We start from the raw sequence: 18,613 nt of genomic DNA, 5'->3' as shown, positions 1-18,613 counted from the left end.
GTACTGTCTGCAGTCTCTGGTCATCCCCTGTACTGTCTGCAGTCTCTGGTCATCCCCTGTACTGTCTGCAGTCTCTGGTCATCCCCTGTACTGTGTCCGCAGTCTCTGGTCATCTCCTGTACTGTGTCCGCAGTCTCTGGTCATCTCCTGTACAGTGTCCGCAGTCTCTGGTCATCTCCTGTACAGTGTCCGCAGTCTCTGGTCATCTCCTGTACTGTGTCCGCAGTCTCTGGTCATCCCCTGTACTGTGTCTGCAGTCTCTGGTCATCTCCTGTACTATGTCTGCAGTCTCTGGTCATCTCCTGTACTATGTCCGCAGTCTCTGGTCATCCCCTGTACTGTCTGCAGTCTCTGGTCATCTCCTGTACTATGTCCGCAGTCTCTGGTCATCCCCTGTACTGTCTGCAGTCTCTGGTCATCCCCTGTACTGTCTGCAGTCTCTGGTCATCCCCTGTACTGTCTGCAGTCTCTGGTCATCCCCTGTACTGTGTCTGCAGTCTCTGGTCATCCCCTGTACTATGTCTGCAGTCTCTGGTCATCCCCTGTACTATGTCTGCAGTCTCTGGTCATCCCCTGTACTATGTCTGCAGTCTCTGGTCATCCCCTGTACTATGTCTGCAGTCTCTGGTCATCCCCTGTACTGTGTCCGCAGTCTCTGGTCATCCCCTGTACTGTGTCTGCAGTCTCTGGTCATCCCCTGTACTGTGTCTGCAGTCTCTGGTCATCCCCTGTACTGTGTCTGCAGTCTCTGGTCATCCCCTGTACTGTGTCTGCAGTCTCTGGTCATCCCCTGTACTGTGTCCGCAGTCTCTGGTCATCCCCTGTACTGTGTCTGCAGTCTCTGGTCATCCCCTGTACTGTGTCTGCAGTCTCTGGTCATCCCCTGTACTGTGTCTGCAGTCTCTGGTCATCCCCTGTACTGTGTCCGCAGTCTCTGGTCATCCCCTGTACTATGTCTGCAGTCTCTGGTCATCCCCTGTACTATGTCTGCAGTCCATTGGTTCAGAATATTTTTTTTCTTGTTTTCTTCTCTAAAACCTAGGCGCGTCTTATGGAGCAAAAAATACGGTACTTCAAATTTTGAAGAATTTTAGATGGGAGTGAGGTCACTGTCTAAGTCCTGGACTGGGATATCGGCTCAGAGATGACACAGTCATTTAAGGCTAGGTTCACATCTATGCGGGTGGTGCCACTGCAGATCTGCACAAAAATCCGTGCAGCCACACCACCCGCACAGAGGAATGCGGACCCGCGAGCGGGTGCCATTAAATCTAATGGCACACCACCCGCACTGGAAATCGCAACCGTACTGGGATCCTAGGTTCCCGTGCAGGCTGCGGTTTCCAAAAGAAGTGCAGGGACTTCTGCCCTGCGTGTCCCAGGGCATTCAAATGAATGGGTTCTCATGCCCTCGCAAAACTCAGCCCGCACGGCCTCATATATGTGAACCAGGGGTAGATCTTGGTGCTTGTGCAGTTCTTGCCTGTGTTCACAAATGTCTCACACAGATCAGCCTCTTGCTGCAGCCTTGCTACAAAGTTGCAGACTGATCACCGGGGAGAGGAAACTGATAAAATGTCTCCTCTTGCATATGCAGCAGACAGTTGACACACACGGGGTTATTTACTAAAGCTAGAGAGTGCAAAATCTGGTGCAGCTCTGCATAGAATCCAATCAGCTTCCAGGTTTTGTCAATGTTTAATTGAACAAGCTGAAGTTAGAAGCTGATTGGCTACCATGCACAGCTGCTCCAGATTCTGAGTTCTCCAGTTTTAGTAAATCTCCCCCACTGTCTCAGCACTTGAAAAGGCGCTGGACTGGAGCCTATGGACTTTTGTGATGATAAAAGCAAATAATATATCATTGTAGTATAGTGTGACCTGTCAGGAATTCCTACAAGTAGCTGTACAGATAAAATCCTAGCATGAAAGTTGAAAAACAAATATCTAGCAACAGAGACTCGGGAGATCATGGATGATACACGGGTCATTTTGGTAGATCAGATTCTGTGTCTGAGGGACTTCACCTGCAATATACAGTTGATTGGCTCCGTACATTTTGACATTGGTGACACTTTTCTTCTTGAAAACTAGGTCCTGTCAGCTGCGGCTGCCGCTGGAGTGTCCGTGGCCTTTGGTGCTCCCATTGGAGGAGTCCTTTTCAGTCTGGAGGAGGTAATTGTACATTTAAAGTGTATATGAAAATCATAAAATAAAATGTAAAAAAAACATATTCTGTACATTTAAAATACGGGCATATTTCCCATTTTTTTTATCCTTTTAACCATGTTGCAAGTACAGAAATATAACTGTTAATATGCTAGAAATACACTGTGCCTCTACCTTCCTCTTGAACATAACACATCTTTGGATTCCTGAGCACGTGGTGTCAGCCCCGCCTGCATTATTTCTGATGGATTGCAGAGAACACAGACCTCTCTCCTCATCTCCTCCCCTGTCCTCATCTCCATAACTCCATAACACCTTCTCTCTTCATCTCCATAACCCCCCTCTCCTTACCAGCCCCTCCTGATCTCCTTAGCTTCCTCTCTTCTCCCTCCCCTCTCCTTATCTCCTCTGCATAACCCCTCCTCATCTTCTTCCCCCTTCTCCATAACCCATCCTCCTTATCTCCTCCCCACCTCCATAACCCATCCTCCTTATCTCCTCCCCACCTCCATAACCCGTTGTCCTTATCTCCTCCCCACCTCCATAACCCGTCCTCCTTGCCTCCATAAAACCTTCTCCCCAACTCTTCCCTACCTTTATAACCCGTCCTCCTTATCTCCTCCCCACCTCCATAACCCATCATCCTTCTCCCCTTTCTCCATAACCTGTCCTCCTTATCTTCTCGCCTTTCTCCATAACCCGTCCTCCTTATCTCCTCCCCTTTCTCCATAACCCGTCCTCCTTATCTCCTCCCCTTTCTCCATAACCCGTCCTCCTTATCTCCTCCCCTTTCTCCATAACCCGTCCTCCTTATCTCCTCCCCTTTCTCCATAACCCGTCCTCCTTATCTCCTTCCCTTTCTCCATAACCCGTCCTCCTTATCTCCTTCCCTTTCTCCATAACCCGTCCTCCTTATCTCCTTCCCTTTCTCCATAACCCGTCCTCCTTATCTCCTTCCCTTTCTCCATAACCTGTCCTCCTTATCTCCTCCTCACCTCCATAACCCGTCCTCCTTATCTCCTCCTAACCTCCATAACCCGTCCTCCTTATCTCCTCCTCACCTCCATAACCCGTCCTCCTTATCTCCTCCTCACCTCCATAACCCGTCCTCCTTATCTCCTCCTCACCTCCATAACCCGTCCTCCTTATCTCCTCCTCACCTCCATAACCCCGCCTCCTTATCTCCTCCCCTTTTTCCATAACCCCTCCTCCTTGCCTCCATAAAACCTTCTCCCTCAACTCTTCCCTACCTTTATAACACATCCTCCTTATCTCCTCCCCCTTTTCCATAACCCGTCGTCCTTATCTCCTCCCCACCTCCATAACCCGTCGTCCTTATCTCCTCCTCACCTCCATAACCCGTCCTCCTTATCTCCTTCCCTTTCTCCATAACCCGTCCTCCTTATCTCCTCCCCACCTCCATAACCCATCGTCCTTATCTCCTCCCCACCTCCATAACCCGTCGTCCTTATCTCCTCCTCACCTCCATAACCCGTCGTCCTTATCTCCTCCTCACCTCCATAACCCGTCCTCCTTATCTCCTTCCCTTTCTCCATAACCCGTCCTCCTTATCTCCTCCCCACCTCCATAACCCGTCGTCCTTATCTCCTCCTCACCTCCATAACCCGTCGTCCTTATCTCCTCCTCACCTCCATAACCCGTCGTCCTTATCTCCTCCTCACCTCCATAACCCGTCGTCCTTATCTCCTCCTCACCTCCATAACCCGTCGTCCTTATCTCCTCCTCACCTCCATAACCCGTCGTCCTTATCTCCTCCTCACCTCCATAACCCGTCGTCCTTATCTCCTCCTCACCTCCATAACCCGTCGTCCTTATCTCCTCCCCACCTCCATAACCCGTCGTCCTTATCTCCTCCCCACCTCCATAACCCGTCCTCCTTATCTCCTCCATAACCCGTCCTTATCTCCTCCCAAACTCCATAACCCCTCCTCCTCGCCTCCCCACCTCCATAACCGAGAGGCCGCATATTTGCATGCGCTCGGCATCAAGGGGTTAAAATGGTTGTAGAGGCTGAAGGTTTTTTTACCTTCATGCATTCAATCCATGAAGGTAAAAAACCTTCTGTGTTCAGCAGCCTCAATGCTTACCCGAGCCTCATTGTGAGCAAGCGATGTGAATGACAGCCTCGGCTGTCTTGGGTCTCTGCCTCCTCGTTGGCTGAGAGAACACGTGGGAGCCATTGGCAGTCACAGCCAGTCAGCCAATGAGGAGGGCGGGGGGGCAGGCCAAACCGTGGCTCCCATGTGTGCATGGACACACAGAGCAGCAGGTGCCCCCATAGGAAGCTGCTTGCTGTGGGGGCACCCGACAGGATGGAGGAGCCAGGAGAGCCTGCGGGGGGGCCTGAGAAGAGGAGGATCCAGGCTGCTCTGCAAAACCACCGCACACAGCAGGTAGGTATAGACATGTTTATTGTTTTACCAAAAATGTAGCAATACTTTATATTTTTGTAGCATGATTTTAGCAGGAGAGTGCATGTGATTTGTTGTTTACAAAGCTTTGAAAAGTAAATAAAATGTCTACAATACATACAAATGCACATAAAATCTTATGGGAAGATTGTCAGTAAAAAATTGTCAGCCTGGAAACCGCACCCCTTTAAATGTGCATCCACATTGACTTTACTCCGTCTACAGCCTTTGTGTATGTCTCTTGTAGGTGAGCTATTACTTTCCCCTGAAGACACTCTGGAGGTCATTCTTCGCTGCGTTGGTAGCAGCTTTCACGTTGCGCTCCATCAATCCCTTCGGGAACAGCCGCCTGGTCCTGTTTTATGTGGAGTTTCACACTCCCTGGCATCTCGTTGAACTCATCCCGTTCATCCTCCTTGGCATATTTGGAGGTCTGTGGGGCGCCTTCTTCATCCGAGGAAACATCGCTTGGTGCCGTCGAAGGAAGACCACGAAGCTGGGCCACTATCCGGTGACGGAGGTCTTGGTGGTCACCGCCATCACAGCAGTTATAGCTTTTCCTAACGAGTATACTCGAACGAGTTCTAGTGAGCTGATCTCTGAGCTTTTCAATGACTGCGGGTTACTGGACTCCTCCAAACTCTGCGATTACAGTAATGACTTCAATAGTACGAATGTCGGGAATCTGCCTGACCGCTCAGCCCGTAGCGGAGTCTACACGGCGTTGTGGCAGCTGTCGTTGGCATTAATATTCAAAGCCGTCATCACCATCTTTACATTTGGTATAAAGGTAAGGTGTAGGGGTGGGGGAAGGGGGGGGGGAGGTGGTATGCTGCCCTTTTCTGAGAAAATCAAAGACCTCTTTTCACACGGGCATTCCGTTTTTTTTTGTTGTTTTTTTTGTTTTTCTTCAGTTCAGTCACGTTTTTTCAAGAAAAAAATGGACGAGTTTATGTCCATTTTTACATCTGTTTACAGCCGGTTTTTTCAGCCGTTTACAGCCTTTTTTCAGCCGTTTACAGCCTTTTTTTTCAGCCGTTTACAGCCTTTTTTTTCAGCCGTTTACAGCCTTTTTTTTCAGCCGTTTCCAGCCTTTTTTTTTCAGCCGTTTCCAGCCGGTTTTTCATCCGTTTCCAGCCGGTTTTTCATCCGTTTCCAGCCGGTTTTTCATCCGTTTCCAGCCGGTTTTTCATCCGTTTCCAGCCGGTTTTTCATCCGTTTCCAGCCGGTTTTTCATCCGTTTCCAGCCGGTTTTTCAGCCCGTTTCCAGCCGGTTTTTCAGCCCGTTTCCAGCCGGTTTTTCAGCCCGTTTCCAGCCGGTTTTTCAGCCCGTTTCCAGCCGGTTTTTCAGCCTGTTTCCAGCCGTGTACAGCCCGTTTTTTTCCAGCCGTGTACAGCCCGTTTTTTTCCAGCCGTGTACAGCCCGTTTTTTTCCAGCCGTGTACAGCCCGTTTTTTTCCAGCCGTGTACAGCCCGTTTTTTTCCAGCCGTGTACAGCCCGTTTTTTTCCAGCCGTGTACAGCCCGTTTTTTTCCAGCCGTGTACAGCCCGTTTTTTTCCAGCCGTGTACAGCCCGTTTTTTTTCAGCCGTGTACAGCCGGGTTTTCAGCCGTGTACAGCCGGGTTTTCAGCCGTGTACAGCCGGGTTTTCAGCCGTGTACAGCCGGGTTGTTACCCGTTTTGTTCCGTTTACATCTGTTTTTCATCCATCTACATCCGTTTTTGGTCCGTCTACATCTGTTGACATCCGTTTTTCGTCTGTTCTGGGGTTTTTTGGCAGAAGAAAACATCCGTTTTTTTCATCCGTTTTTTCATCCGTTTTACATCTGTTTTTTTCAACCTTTTTGATTAGTTTTCATCCATCTACATCCGTTTTTCGTCCGTTCTGGGTTTTTTTGGCAGAAGAAAACATCCGTTTTTTTCAGCCGTTTTTTTCATCCATCTACATCCGTTTTTGGTCCGTTTGCTTCCGTTTTTCATCCGTTTAGATTCGTTTTCATTCATCTACATCTGTTTTTGGTCCGTTGATATCCGTTTTTCGTTCGTTCTGGGTTTTTTTGGCAGAATTAAAATAGGGTTTTCTTCCATTCCAAAAAAAGGATGTTAATGGATTCGGCAATTAACGGGTATAAAAAGATGTTCATCCGTTTACATCCACAAGTTCATAGAAATTCATGTGGGTCCGTTTTTCATCCGTATACGGACAGATGAAACACGGACATACGGAACTCCCGTGTGAAAGAGGTCAAACCGCTATTTTTTTAACCTCTTGCCACCCACGTAACACACATGTGCGGCGGCTAAAGGGTGGACTTTAATGCCCACCCTCTGCACATTTGCATCGCTGGGTGGTGGTTGTTTGCTGAGAATGTACTTCTTGGATGCTCCCAGCACAGAGACCGAGCTGTCAAAGGCCGTTTTCAGTCCCCACTAGTAATCGGTAGCCGGTGGGATTGGTTCACGATCATTTGACCAGCCAATCACAATGATCAGCTGATCGCCAATCTTTCCTGCCCCCCACCTCAGGCGTTCAGAATTTTTAAAGGAACGCTGGAACTAACTGAAAGTGTTTATTAGGAGTGCTTACTAATTAGCATTTAAAGTGTATGGACAGGTGTTACCCAAATTTCCCCCCCTGGACCTCTCTTCTCCACCTCCAAATCATGTCCCAGCATTACTGTTTTCTTTTGCCTTGCTCCTGTAGTGACAGACCACTTTTACTACTTTCGATTTACGTCATGGCATATACAGTACAGCAGTCAGAGTGCAGGGGTCAGGGCTATGTGGTCGGCGTGCGGGAGTCAGGGCTATGTGGTCGGCGTGCGGGGGTCAGGGCTATGTGGTCGGCGTGCGGGGGTCAGGGCTATGTGGTCGGCGTGCGGGGGTCAGGGCTATGTGGTCGGCGTGCGGGGGTCAGGGCTATGTGGTCGGCGTGCGGGGGTCAGGGCTATGTGGTTCGGCGTGCGGGAGTCAGGGCTATGTGGTCGGCGTGCGGGGGTCAGGGCTATGTGGTCGGCGTGCGGGGGTCAGGGCTATGTGGTCGGCGTGCGGGGGTCAGGGCTATGTGGTCGGCGTGCGGGGGTCAGGGCTATGTGGTCGGCGTGCGGGGGTCAGGGCTATGTGGTCGGCGTGCGGGGTTCAGGGCTATTTAATGCACGGAACAGCTTGCTGATTTTAGTGGTCAGGAGTTTGCCTCCCCTTATGGTGACAAGTGCCTCTTTACATATTGGTGGTCAATGGTATGCCCCCTAAATGCTGGTGTTCAGTGGTGATGCACCATAACATTGATGGTCAGTGAGCACCCTTTATGGTCAGTATTTATTAATTATTACAGGTATTTATATAGTGCTGCCATTTTACACCGTTCTCTACATACTATACATTCCCATTAGTCCCCTGCCGTCAAGGATCTTACAATCTAAGGTCCCTAACTCACATTTATCGATTACACATACTAGGGCCAATGAACCTACCAGCATGTCTTTGGGAGTGTGGGAGGAAACTAGAGTACCCAGAGGCAACCCTCAAAAGCACAGGGAGAACCAGCAAACTCATGCAGGTAGTATTGTGGTTGGGATTTGAACCCACGACCTTAGTGCTGACAGGTAGAATTGCTAACCACTAAGCTACTATGCTGCCCAATATGCCCCCTTCCTGCTCGGTGTCTACCCCCTTGATGGTCATTAAGCCCCCTTTTTTGTAAGTAGTGTGCCCTCCATTTGTTGATTGTCATTATTTACATTTGTGATCACGGAGATTGGTTCACAGCAATCATAAGGTACAGCACTGCTCTGAATGGCTCTTTACAGTTTACCTGTTAGAGGACAGCGCTATCACAGGCATTGTGCTCACATCTAGCTGTACACAGAGTGCCGTTTAAGAAATGACGCTCCAGATAAAAAGTGTCCAACTGCCCGCCATTCGTTTACAAGAGCGCAATAGTAAGGTGGTAATGTGATGAAGTTACCCATGTGACTAAGTGCTGGGCTACGTTCCTGACACTCATCAGAACTGAGGAAGACACTTGGATTAGCTATGAAATACAGTATCTTCCACACTACAGATCCAGTCCAGTTGTCGTCTACTAGTTTATTCTCTTTAAACTGCTGTCAGTGCTCAGAGAAGTGTAATCACTTACTATACTTTATGGCAGGAGTCTCCAAACATCAGCACAATGTATATCCTAAAAATATTCCCAAACCGACAAAAAAGAATATTATAAATAAACGAGTAACATTTAAATGAATGAATACATTTTGCTTGAAGCTTTTTTGTTATGATTCAGAATAGAGAAAACTTCAATAAAACAGAGCAAAATAATTCCAAATAAACTAGAGCCCATCAGTCGCCCCTTCCATTCAAAGTCCCTCCTTCCATTAGGGCCCCCCATCAGATTCCCTCCTTCTGAGTCGGCCCTTCCATCTGGGTCCCCCGTCAGAGTTGCCCCTTCCATCAGGGTCCCCCCCCCCCGTCAGAGTTGCCCCTTCCATCAGGGTCCCCCCCCCCCCCCGTCAGAGTTGCCCCTTCCATCAGGGTCCCCCCCCCCGTCAGAGTTGCCCCTTCCATCAGGGTCCCCCCCCCGTCAGAGTTGCCCCTTCCATCAGGGTCCTCCCCCCCCCCCCCCCCCTGTCAGAGTTGCCCCTTCCATCAGGGTCCCCCCCCCCCCGTCAGAGTTGCCCCTTCCATCAGGGTCCCCCCCCCCCCGTCAGAGTTGCCCCTTCCATCAGGGTCCCCCCCCCCCGTCAGAGTTGCCCCTTCCATCAGGGTCCCCCCCCCCCCGTCAGAGTTGCCCCTTCCATCAGGGTCCCCCCCCATCAGAGTTGCCCCTTCCATCAGGGTCCCCCCCCCCCCGTCAGAGTTGCCCCTTCCATCAGGGTCCCCCCCCCCCCGTCAGAGTTGCCCCTTCCATCAGGGTCCCGTCCCCCCCCGTCAGAGTTGCCCCTTCCATCAGGGTCCCCCCCCCCCATCAGAGTTGCCCCTTCCATCAGGGTCCCCCCCCCCCATCAGAGTTGCCCCTTCCATCAGGGTCCCCCCCCCCCATCAGAGTTGCCCCTTCCATCAGGGTCCCCCCCCCCCCATCAGAGTTGCCCCTTCCATCAGGGTCCCCCCCCCCCATCAGAGTTGCCCCTTCCATCAGGGTCCCCCCCCCCCCCCATCAGAGTTGCCCCTTCCATCAGGGTTCCCCCCCCCGTCAGAGTTGCCCCTTCCATCAGGGTCCCCCCCGTCAGTCGCCCTTTCCATCAGGGTCCCCCCCCGTCAGAGTTGCCCCTTCCATCAGGGTCCCCCCCCCCGGTCAGTCGCCCCTTCCTTCACTGTTGTCCCCAACCCCCCCCCCCCCCTCAGTCGCCCCTTCCATCAGGGTCCCCCCGTCAGGGTCTCCCCCTCCATCAGGTTCCCCAGTTAGTGTCGCTTCTTGCATAAAGGTCCCCCCTTCCATCCAAAGTCCCTCCTTCCATCAGGGTCCTCATCAGAGTCACCCCTTTTCATCAGGGTCCCCCCCCCCCCGTCAGAGTTGCCCCTTCCATCAGGGTCCCCCCCCCCCCGTCAGAGTTGCCCCTTCCATCAGGGTCCCCCCCCGTCAGAGTTGCCCCTTCCATCAGGGTCCCCCCCCCCGTCAGAGTTGCCCCTTCCATCAGGGTCCCCCCCCCCCGTCAGAGTTGCCCCTTCCATCAGGGTCCCCCCCCCCGTCAGAGTTGCCCCTTCCATCAGGGTCCCCCCCCCGTCAGAGTTGCCCCTTCCATCAGGGTCCCCCCCCCCCCGTCAGAGTTGCCCCTTCCATCAGGGTCCCCCCCCCCCCATCAGAGTTGCCCCTTCCATCAGGGTCCCCCCCCCCCATCAGAGTTGCCCCTTCCATCAGGGTCCCCCCCCCCATCAGAGTTGCCCCTTCCATCAGGGTCCCCCCCCCCCCCATCAGAGTTGCCCCTTCCATCAGGGTTCCCCCCCCCGTCAGAGTTGCCCCTTCCATCAGGGTCCCCCCCGTCAGTCGCCCTTTCCATCAGGGTCCCCCCCCGTCAGAGTTGCCCCTTCCATCAGGGTCCCCCCCCCCGGTCAGTCGCCCCTTCCTTCACTGTTGTCCCCAACCCCCCCCCCCTCAGTCGCCCCTTCCATCAGGGTCCCCCCGTCAGGGTCTCCCCTTCCATCAGGTTCCCCAGTTAGTGTCGCTTCTTGCATAAAGGTCCCCCCTTCCATCCAAAGTCCCTCCTTCCATCAGGGTCCTCATCAGAGTCACTCCTTTTCATCAGGGTCCCCCCCCCCCGTCAGAGTTGCCCCTTCCATCAGGGTCCCCCCCGTCAGAGTTGCCCCTTCCATCAGGGTCCCCCCCCCCCGTCAGAGTTGCCCCTTCCATCAGGGTCCCCCCCCCCCGTCAGAGTTGCCCCTTCCATCAGGGTCCCCCCCCCCCCGTCAGAGTTGCCCCTTCCATCAGGGTCCCCCCCCCCGTCAGAGTTGCCCCTTCCATCAGGGTCCCCCCCCCGCGTCAGAGTTGCCCCTTCCATCAGGGTCCCCCCCCCCGTCAGAGTTGCCCCTTCCATCAGGGTCCCCCCCCCCCCGTCAGAGTTGCCCCTTCCATCAGGGTCCCCCCCCCCGTCAGAGTTGCCCCTTCCATCAGGGTCCCCCCCCCCGTCAGAGTTGCCCCTTCCATCAGGGTCCCCCCCCCCCCCCGTCAGAGTTGCCCCTTCCATCAGGGTCCCCCCCATCAGAGTTGCCCCTTCCATCAGGGTCCCCCCCCCCCATCAGAGTTGCCCCTTCCATCAGGGTCCCCCCCCCCCCCATCAGAGTTGCCCCTTCCATCAGGGTCCCCCCCCCCCCATCAGAGTTGCCCCTTCCATCAGGGTCCCCCCCCCCATCAGAGTTGCCCCTTCCATCAGGGTCCCCCCCCCCATCAGAGTTGCCCCTTCCATCAGGGTTCCCCCCCCCATCAGAGTTGTCCCTTCCATCAGGATCCCCCCCCATCAGAGTTGCCCCTTCCATCAGGGTCCCCCCCGTCAGTCGCCCTTTCCATCAGGGTCCCCCCCCACAAGGGTTGCCCCTTCCATCAGGGTCCCCCCCCCCCGTCAGAGTTGCCCCTTCCATCAGGGTCCCCCCCGTCAGTCGCCCTTTCCATCAGGGTCCCCCCCCCGGTCAGTCGCCCCTTCCTTCACTGTTGTCCCCAACCCCCCCCCCCCTCAGTCGCCCCTTCCATCAGGGTCCCCCCGTCAGGGTCTCCCCTTCCATCAGGTTCCCCAGTTAGTGTCGCTTCTTGCATAAAGGTCCCCCCTTCCATCCAAAGTCCCTCCTTCCATCAGGGTCCTCATCAGAGTCACCCCTTTTCATCAGGGTCCCCATCAGAGTTTCCCCTTCGATCAAGGTCCCCATCGGAATCGCCACTTCCAGCAGGGTCCCCCCTTACGTGCAAAGTTCCTCCTTCCACCAGTGTCTCCATCTGAGTCACCCCTTCCACCAAGGTCCCCCTCACATCCATAGTCCCACTTCACAACTGGGCAGCCCATCACTTCAGTATGTAATTGGCTGTTTGGATGCTGGCGGTCCTGGCAATCAAGAATGGTATAGTGACAGCGCAGTCAGGGGAACCTGAATGAGTATGAGAGGCAACTGACCTTAGCTGCAGGCCGGATAAATTCTTGCCTTGGGCAATAGGGCTTGAGACCCCTGCTTTTTGTACAGATGTCCTCTCTCCTTCCAAATGACTTTACTGCAGGGGCGGACTGACAACTCATGGGGCGCCTGGGCAATAGGGGATCATGGGGCCCCTGTGTCCTTGCCCAAACTCAAAAAAGCCTATGAAAAAGGTACCAGGGGCATCTCATGGGGCCCCCTACTGACCCCGGGCCCTCGGGCAGTGCCCGAGTTTCCAATTGGTCAGTCCGCCCCTGCTTTACTGGTAACATATTCTATTACTTATCACGGGTATCTGTTCGGGTGGTAAGGGGTGATTAATATTGGACAGATTGCAGATTTCTACTAGTGCTGAGCGGATGAAATCTGCTTTGTGTTTTGATTTCATTTTAAAAATGTTTGTAAAATGATATCTTTACAGCATATATTCCCTGTATGTAGGTGCCTTCAGGTCTCTTCATCCCAAGTATGGCGGTGGGGGCCATAATGGGAAGAATTATGGGAGTCAGTATGGAGCAGCTAGCGTTCCACCACCGTGATTGGTTCATCTTCAAGGGATGGTGTAGCCAAGGAGCCGACTGCATTACTCCGGGACTCTATGCGATGGTGGGAGCAGCTGCTTGCCTAGGTACGTACTGTTATCAACTTGCCCAATTGGTCCTATTGCAAGTGTTGCAACGAGTACTAAGTGCTCATTTGTAATTTTTTTTTTTTTTTTTTTACTGCCAAATTTAAAGAGACTGTCTCTAGTAAGAAGTATGATAGGACTGCTGCAGGTATAGGGTAGATTCAAGAAGTCTGCAAATTGGGCCATTCCGGCAGGCACCTCCTCATAGTACTGAAGCTTGCCCGCCCCTTCCTGCCTCCTGCACATTTCTAATGGCCATCCCATCATAGCGTTCCTATTGTAATGTAGGTGGGCAGCAAGCTCTGACACTACCTGTAAGTGTGAGAGGTATGCTTGTCAAAACTGCCCAGCATTTGGCAATATTTCCAAGCTGCTCTAGGTATATGCAGGCACCAGCTAACCCTGATTTCCCCCCCCCCTCCTTCCCTCTCAGCAGTGACTTGGCTTCACCTGCTGGGAGTGGGGTTCAGGGTTAGCTGAGCTGCTGAGTCACTGCTTGGGGGAGGGGGGGAGAATTAGGCTTAGCTGAGCTGCTGAGTCATTGCTGGGGGGTGGGATCAGGGTTAGCTGAGCTGCTGAATCACTGCTGAGGGGGGGATCAGAGTTAGCTGAGCTGCTGAGTCACTGCTGAGGGATGGATCAGGATTAGCTGAGCTGCTGAGTCACTTCTGGGGGGGGGGGGGGGATCAGGGTTAGCTGAGCTGCTGAGTCACTACATGGAGTGGGGATCAGGGTACGTTGAGCTGCTGAGTCACTGCATGGAGTGGGGATCAGGGTAAGTTGAGCTGCTGAGTCACTGCATGGAGTGGGGATCAGGGTAAGTTGAGCTGCTGAGTCACTGCTTGGGGGGGATCAGGGTTAGCTGAGCTGCTGAGTCACTGCATGGAGTGGGGATCAGGGTAAGTTGAGCTGCTGAGTCACTGCATGGAGTGGGGATCAGGGTTAGCTGAGCTGCTGAGTCACTGCTGGGATAGGGGATCAGGGTTAGCTGAGCTGTGAAGTCACTGCTCTATGTGGGAAGCAGGGTTAGTCGAAGATGAATTGCAGTGCCTACCTCTACAGCAGTCAGTGAGGGCTTGTTTTAAAGATCATTTACCTCCCCTGCTCCCTCCTGCCAGCAGGGTGAGTTGAACTATTGCAGGTGGTGGTGGGGTGAGTTGACTTACACAGTCATTGTTGGGATGGGAAGCAGGATGAGATGAACTGCTGAGAGTAGGGAGCAGAGTGAGCTGAACTTTCTTGTCACTGAAGGTGAAGCAGGGGTGGTTAAGAATGAATCGCTCTCCAGTACCTGCAGCTCCAGCAGTCAGTGAGGACTTATAAAAATTATTTACTTCCCCTACTCCCTCCTCCCAGCAGAGTTGAGTCACTGTGACTACTGAGTCACTGGTGGGAGTGAGGAGCAGAGGGAGCTGAACTGCTGAGTCACTGAGGGTGAAGTAGGGTTAGTTGAGGATGAATTGCACTGCAGTGCCTGCAACTGCAGAGGTCAGTGAGGACTTGTTTTAAAGTTCATTTACTGTTTGTTCTGAAAATTAAAATACTTGAATGTGCATATTGTGGCCACAGCTTCACTTTAAGGGGAACCTATTCCTTAATAAAACAAAGATGTTCTGGTTTATTTTGACACCTAGCTATCAATTTTTTTGCCATGTAGGGAAGCGTGGACTTTATATAACCATTTTGCCAATGTTTGTGCATTTTAGTTCCAAACATTTCTGTCTGGGTTAGCACAGGGAACCCTTGTGTTTGCTGCTTTTTATTTATTTCTATGAATATTTGCGATAGTAGCTTCCAACATTCAATCTTTCCATATGCATTTAAACCATTGCAGGAGGAGCCACACGCATGACCGTCTCCCTGGTAGTAATCATGTTTGAATTGACTGGCGGACTGGAATACATTGTGCCTTTAATGGCTGCGGCCATGACCAGCAAATGGGTAGCAGATGCCTTGGGAAGGGAAAGTATTTACGACGCCCACATCCATTTGAATGGATATCCTTTTCTGGAAGCCAAAGAAGAATTTAGCCATAAAACATTAGCCATGGATGTCATGCGTCCGAGGCGTAACGACCCGTCTCTGACAGTCATCACTCAGGACAGTATGACGGTGGCTGATATCGAGGCGGCAGTCAGTGAAACAACGTACAGCGGCTTTCCCGTTGTGGTTTCCCGAGAGTCTCAAAGGCTTGTGGGCTTTGTGCTAAGACGAGATCTGATTATCTCCATTGGTAAGTTGCTGTTTTTCATTAGAGTACATGTTTCTTTTTTATTATATATATGATGCTGCCACCAGGGGCGGACTGACAACTCATGGGGTCCCCGGGCAATAGGGGATCATGGGGCCCCTGTGTCCTTGCCCAAACTCAAAAAAGCCTATGAAAAAGGTACCAGGGGCATCTCATGGGGCCCCCTACTGACCCCGGGCCTTCGGGCAGTGTCTGAGTTTCCAAATGGTCAGTCCGCCCCTGGCTGCCACTGATATCAAGTACATCTTAACCACTTCCCGTCCGGGCCATGTAAATAAACGGCCGGACAGGAGCAGTGCAGGGGCGGGTTGCCATTCATAAACAGCGCCCGCCATTTTAGCCTGTGCGCGCTCCCTGGGAACACCGATCGCTGTACGGAACCTTTGTGTGAGTTCCTGATCATGTGATCGCTGATTGGCCAATCAGCGATCACATGAATAGTAGTAGGCAAGATGTCACTTCTGACATCATTGCTTACTACTTGTGAAATCTGTGAATAATCAGAGATCACATGGTACAGGGCTATTCACAACAGCCTTGTACCATGTGACAAGCTGTGACCAATCACAGCTCACTCAGTACTTCTCAATGAGTGCAGGAATGCACACAGAGAGAAAGAGAAATTATTGCTTTTACATCCTATATAGGTGTAAAAGGGATCAGTGTACAAAAAAAAAAATCTTCATCACCCCCCACAAGTAGTACAGTGTCACCATGGTGACACTGTACTGCTAGGGTGACAGTATGTAAAAAAAAAAAAAATAATATAAAAATGTAAAAAAAAATGTTTAAAAATTATAATTTTTTTTTTTTTTACTAAAAAGATAATGGAATAAATTTTGGCAAAGATTTATGATGAAATAGTATTTCTCAACGGCTGCAAGAATGCAGCCAGAGAGGAGAAATGATTGCTTTTACAGCCTTTATGGGTGTAAAAGCAATCAGTGTAAAAAAAAAAAAATCTTCATCACCCCCCACAAGTAGTAGTGTCACTATGGTGACACTGTACTGCTAGGGTGACAGTATGTTAAAAAAAAATAATATAAAAAAATAAAATAAAAATGTAAAAAATATTTTTTTAAAAATTTTAATTTTTGGTTATCTAATTTGAGTTATTTTTTTTTTACCAAAATACTGAATACATTTTGGCCAAGATTTATGAAAAAAGATTTATTGGCAAAAGTTTATAAGAAAAACCCTTTTTTTTCCCAAAATTTTTGACTTTTTTTCACTTATATAGCAACAAAAAATAAAAATTCCAGTGGTGAATATGTACCACCTAAATAAATTTTTATCTGTCTAAAAAAAAAATGCCAAAAATGTCATATGGGTACAGTGTTGCATGACCGCGCAATTGTCATTCAAAGTGTGATAGCGCTGAAAGATGAAAATTGGCCTGGACAGGAAGGGGGTGAAAGTGTTCGGACTTGAAGTGGTCAATTTTGAAAGTGAAGTATGACTATTCTTCTTTTTTCTTTTTTGTTTAAAATATATTGTTTTACCTGCCAAAGGATATCTATTTCCATCCAGTCCTGAGATTTACACAGCTCTGTCTGGCAGGGCAGAGACCTGATTTTTCTATGTCGCAGTTTAAGTGGAACTTCTAAAAAATAATACATTTTTATTGCATTTTGTTTTTTAAAGCCCAACTCCGAGCACTAGAAAAAAACTTTAGTACCCCTCCCCACACTGCAAGGTTAAATGAGTGTTAAAGTGATTGTAAATATTTCATTTTTTTTTTCAAAATAAAATAAAAGAGGTTATACTTACTTGCTGTGTGCAATAGTATTGAACAGAGCACTTAATTCCTCTTCTGTAGTCTGCCGTCACTGCTCTCCACTTCTCCTTTCCTGTGGTAGCCCAGAGTTGGGCTTTGAGCAACCATAGACACACACAGCTCAACTCGACCCTGCCCACCGATCCCTCCTCACAGGATTTGACTGACAGCAGCAGAAGGCTTCTGCTGTTCTCCAGAGTCGTCTGTGAGACCATGGCCAATGGCTTCCGCTGCTCTCCAGAGTCTTCTGTGAGACCATGGCCAATGGCTTCCCCCGCATCTTCAGAGTCCTCTGTGAGACCGTGGCCTAAACCTTCCGCTGCTCTCCAGAGTCTTCTGTGAGACCATGGCCTATGGCTTCTGCTGCTCTCCAGAGTCTTCTGTGGGACCATGGCCAATGGCTTCCTCTGCTCTCCAGAGTCTTCTGTGAGACCATGGCCAATGGCTTCCGCTGCTCTCCAGAGTCTTCTGTGGGACCATGGCCAATGGCTTCCTCTGCTCTCCAGAGTCTTCTGTGAGACCATGGCCAATGGCTTCCGCTGCTCTTCAGAGTCTTTTGTGAGACCATGGCCTAAACCTTCCACTGCTCTCCACAGAGTCTTTTGTGAGACCATGGCCTAAACCTTCCACTGCTCTCCAGAGTCTTCTGTGAGACCATGGCCAATGGCTTCCGCTGCTCTCCAGAGTCTTCTGTGGGACCATGGCCAATGGCTTCTGCTGCTCTCCAGAGTCTTCTGTGAGACCATGGCCTAAGCCGCTGCTCTCCAGAGTCTTCTGTGAGACCATGGCCAATGGCTTCTGCTGCTCTCCAGAGTCTTCTGTGAGACCATGGCCAATGGCTTCCGCTGCTCTCCAGAGTCTTCTGTGAGACCATGGCCAATGGCTTCCGCTGCTCTCCAGAGTCTTCTGTGAGACCATGGCCTAAGCCTTCCGCTGCTCTCCAGAGTCTTCTGTGAGACCATGGCCAATGGCTTCTGCTGCTCTCCAGAGTCTTCTGTGAGACCATGGCCAATGGCTTCCGCTGCTCTCCAGAGTCTTCTGTGAGACCATGGCCTAAGCCTTCCGCTGCTCTCCAGAGTCTTCTGTGAGACCATGGCCTAAGCCTTCCGCTGCTCTCCAGAGTCTTCTGTGAGACCATGGCCAATGGCTTCTGCTGCTCTCCAGAGTCTTCTGTGAGACCATGGCCAATGGCTTCCGCTGCTCTCCAGAGTCTTCTGTGAGACCATGAAGAAGGAGCCATGGCTCTAACAGGGACAGCATTGGATCAAGAAAGGCACCAGGTAAGTGTTTAGGGATGGGGGCGAATGGGAAGTTAGACAAAGTAGTTTTTTTGTTTTTTTTATCCTAATGCGTTTCTAAGTGCAAATTAAAACAACAAACGTTATACTTACTTGCTCTGTGTAATGGTAATGCACAGAGCGACCTAAAACCTCTTCTTTTGGGGACCCCCTGCTGTTGCTGTCTGTTCCTTCTCTTCTGTGCATGCCCCCTATAGCAAGCCACTTGCTATGGGGGTCCATAGACACACACAGCCCAGCTGAGCTCCGCCCCTCCACTCTCTGCTCACAGGATTTGACTGACAGAAGCAGACATTGGCTTCTGCTGCTGCTTAAACGTTCTGTGAGAAGAGGAAGACAGACAGTGGAGAAGAACTGCAGATGGGCACAGTGCTGGTACAATACAGGACTCGGGTAAGTGTTTGGGGGCGGGCGATGCGCAGCAAATAGGAACTGGTTCTTTTAC

The 18,613-nt window shown here is 51.1% G+C and overlaps 1 protein-coding gene across 1 annotated transcript in view; it reads left to right on the top strand.

Annotated features, from left to right (window-relative positions):
- Positions 1 to 18,613, top strand: part of LOC149435302 (H(+)/Cl(-) exchange transporter 5) — a 41,881-nt gene that overhangs the window by 8,154 nt on the left and 15,114 nt on the right. Inside the window, exons 4-7 of the mRNA XM_089662808.1 lie at positions 2,094 to 2,174; positions 4,848 to 5,390; positions 12,656 to 12,842; positions 14,677 to 15,075. Coding sequence (XP_089518934.1) covers positions 2,094 to 2,174; positions 4,848 to 5,390; positions 12,656 to 12,842; positions 14,677 to 15,075 — 1,210 coding nt within the window. The remainder of the gene's footprint in view (positions 1 to 2,093; positions 2,175 to 4,847; positions 5,391 to 12,655; positions 12,843 to 14,676; positions 15,076 to 18,613) is intronic.

Source organism: Staurois parvus, unplaced genomic scaffold (genome assembly GCF_062004578.1).
Source record: "Staurois parvus isolate SC_StPar_1 unplaced genomic scaffold, SC_StPar_1.0 ptg001554l, whole genome shotgun sequence".
Classification (NCBI taxonomy): Eukaryota; Metazoa; Chordata; class Amphibia; order Anura; family Ranidae; genus Staurois; species Staurois parvus.
This window is presented reverse-complemented; position numbering and strand designations above follow the sequence as displayed.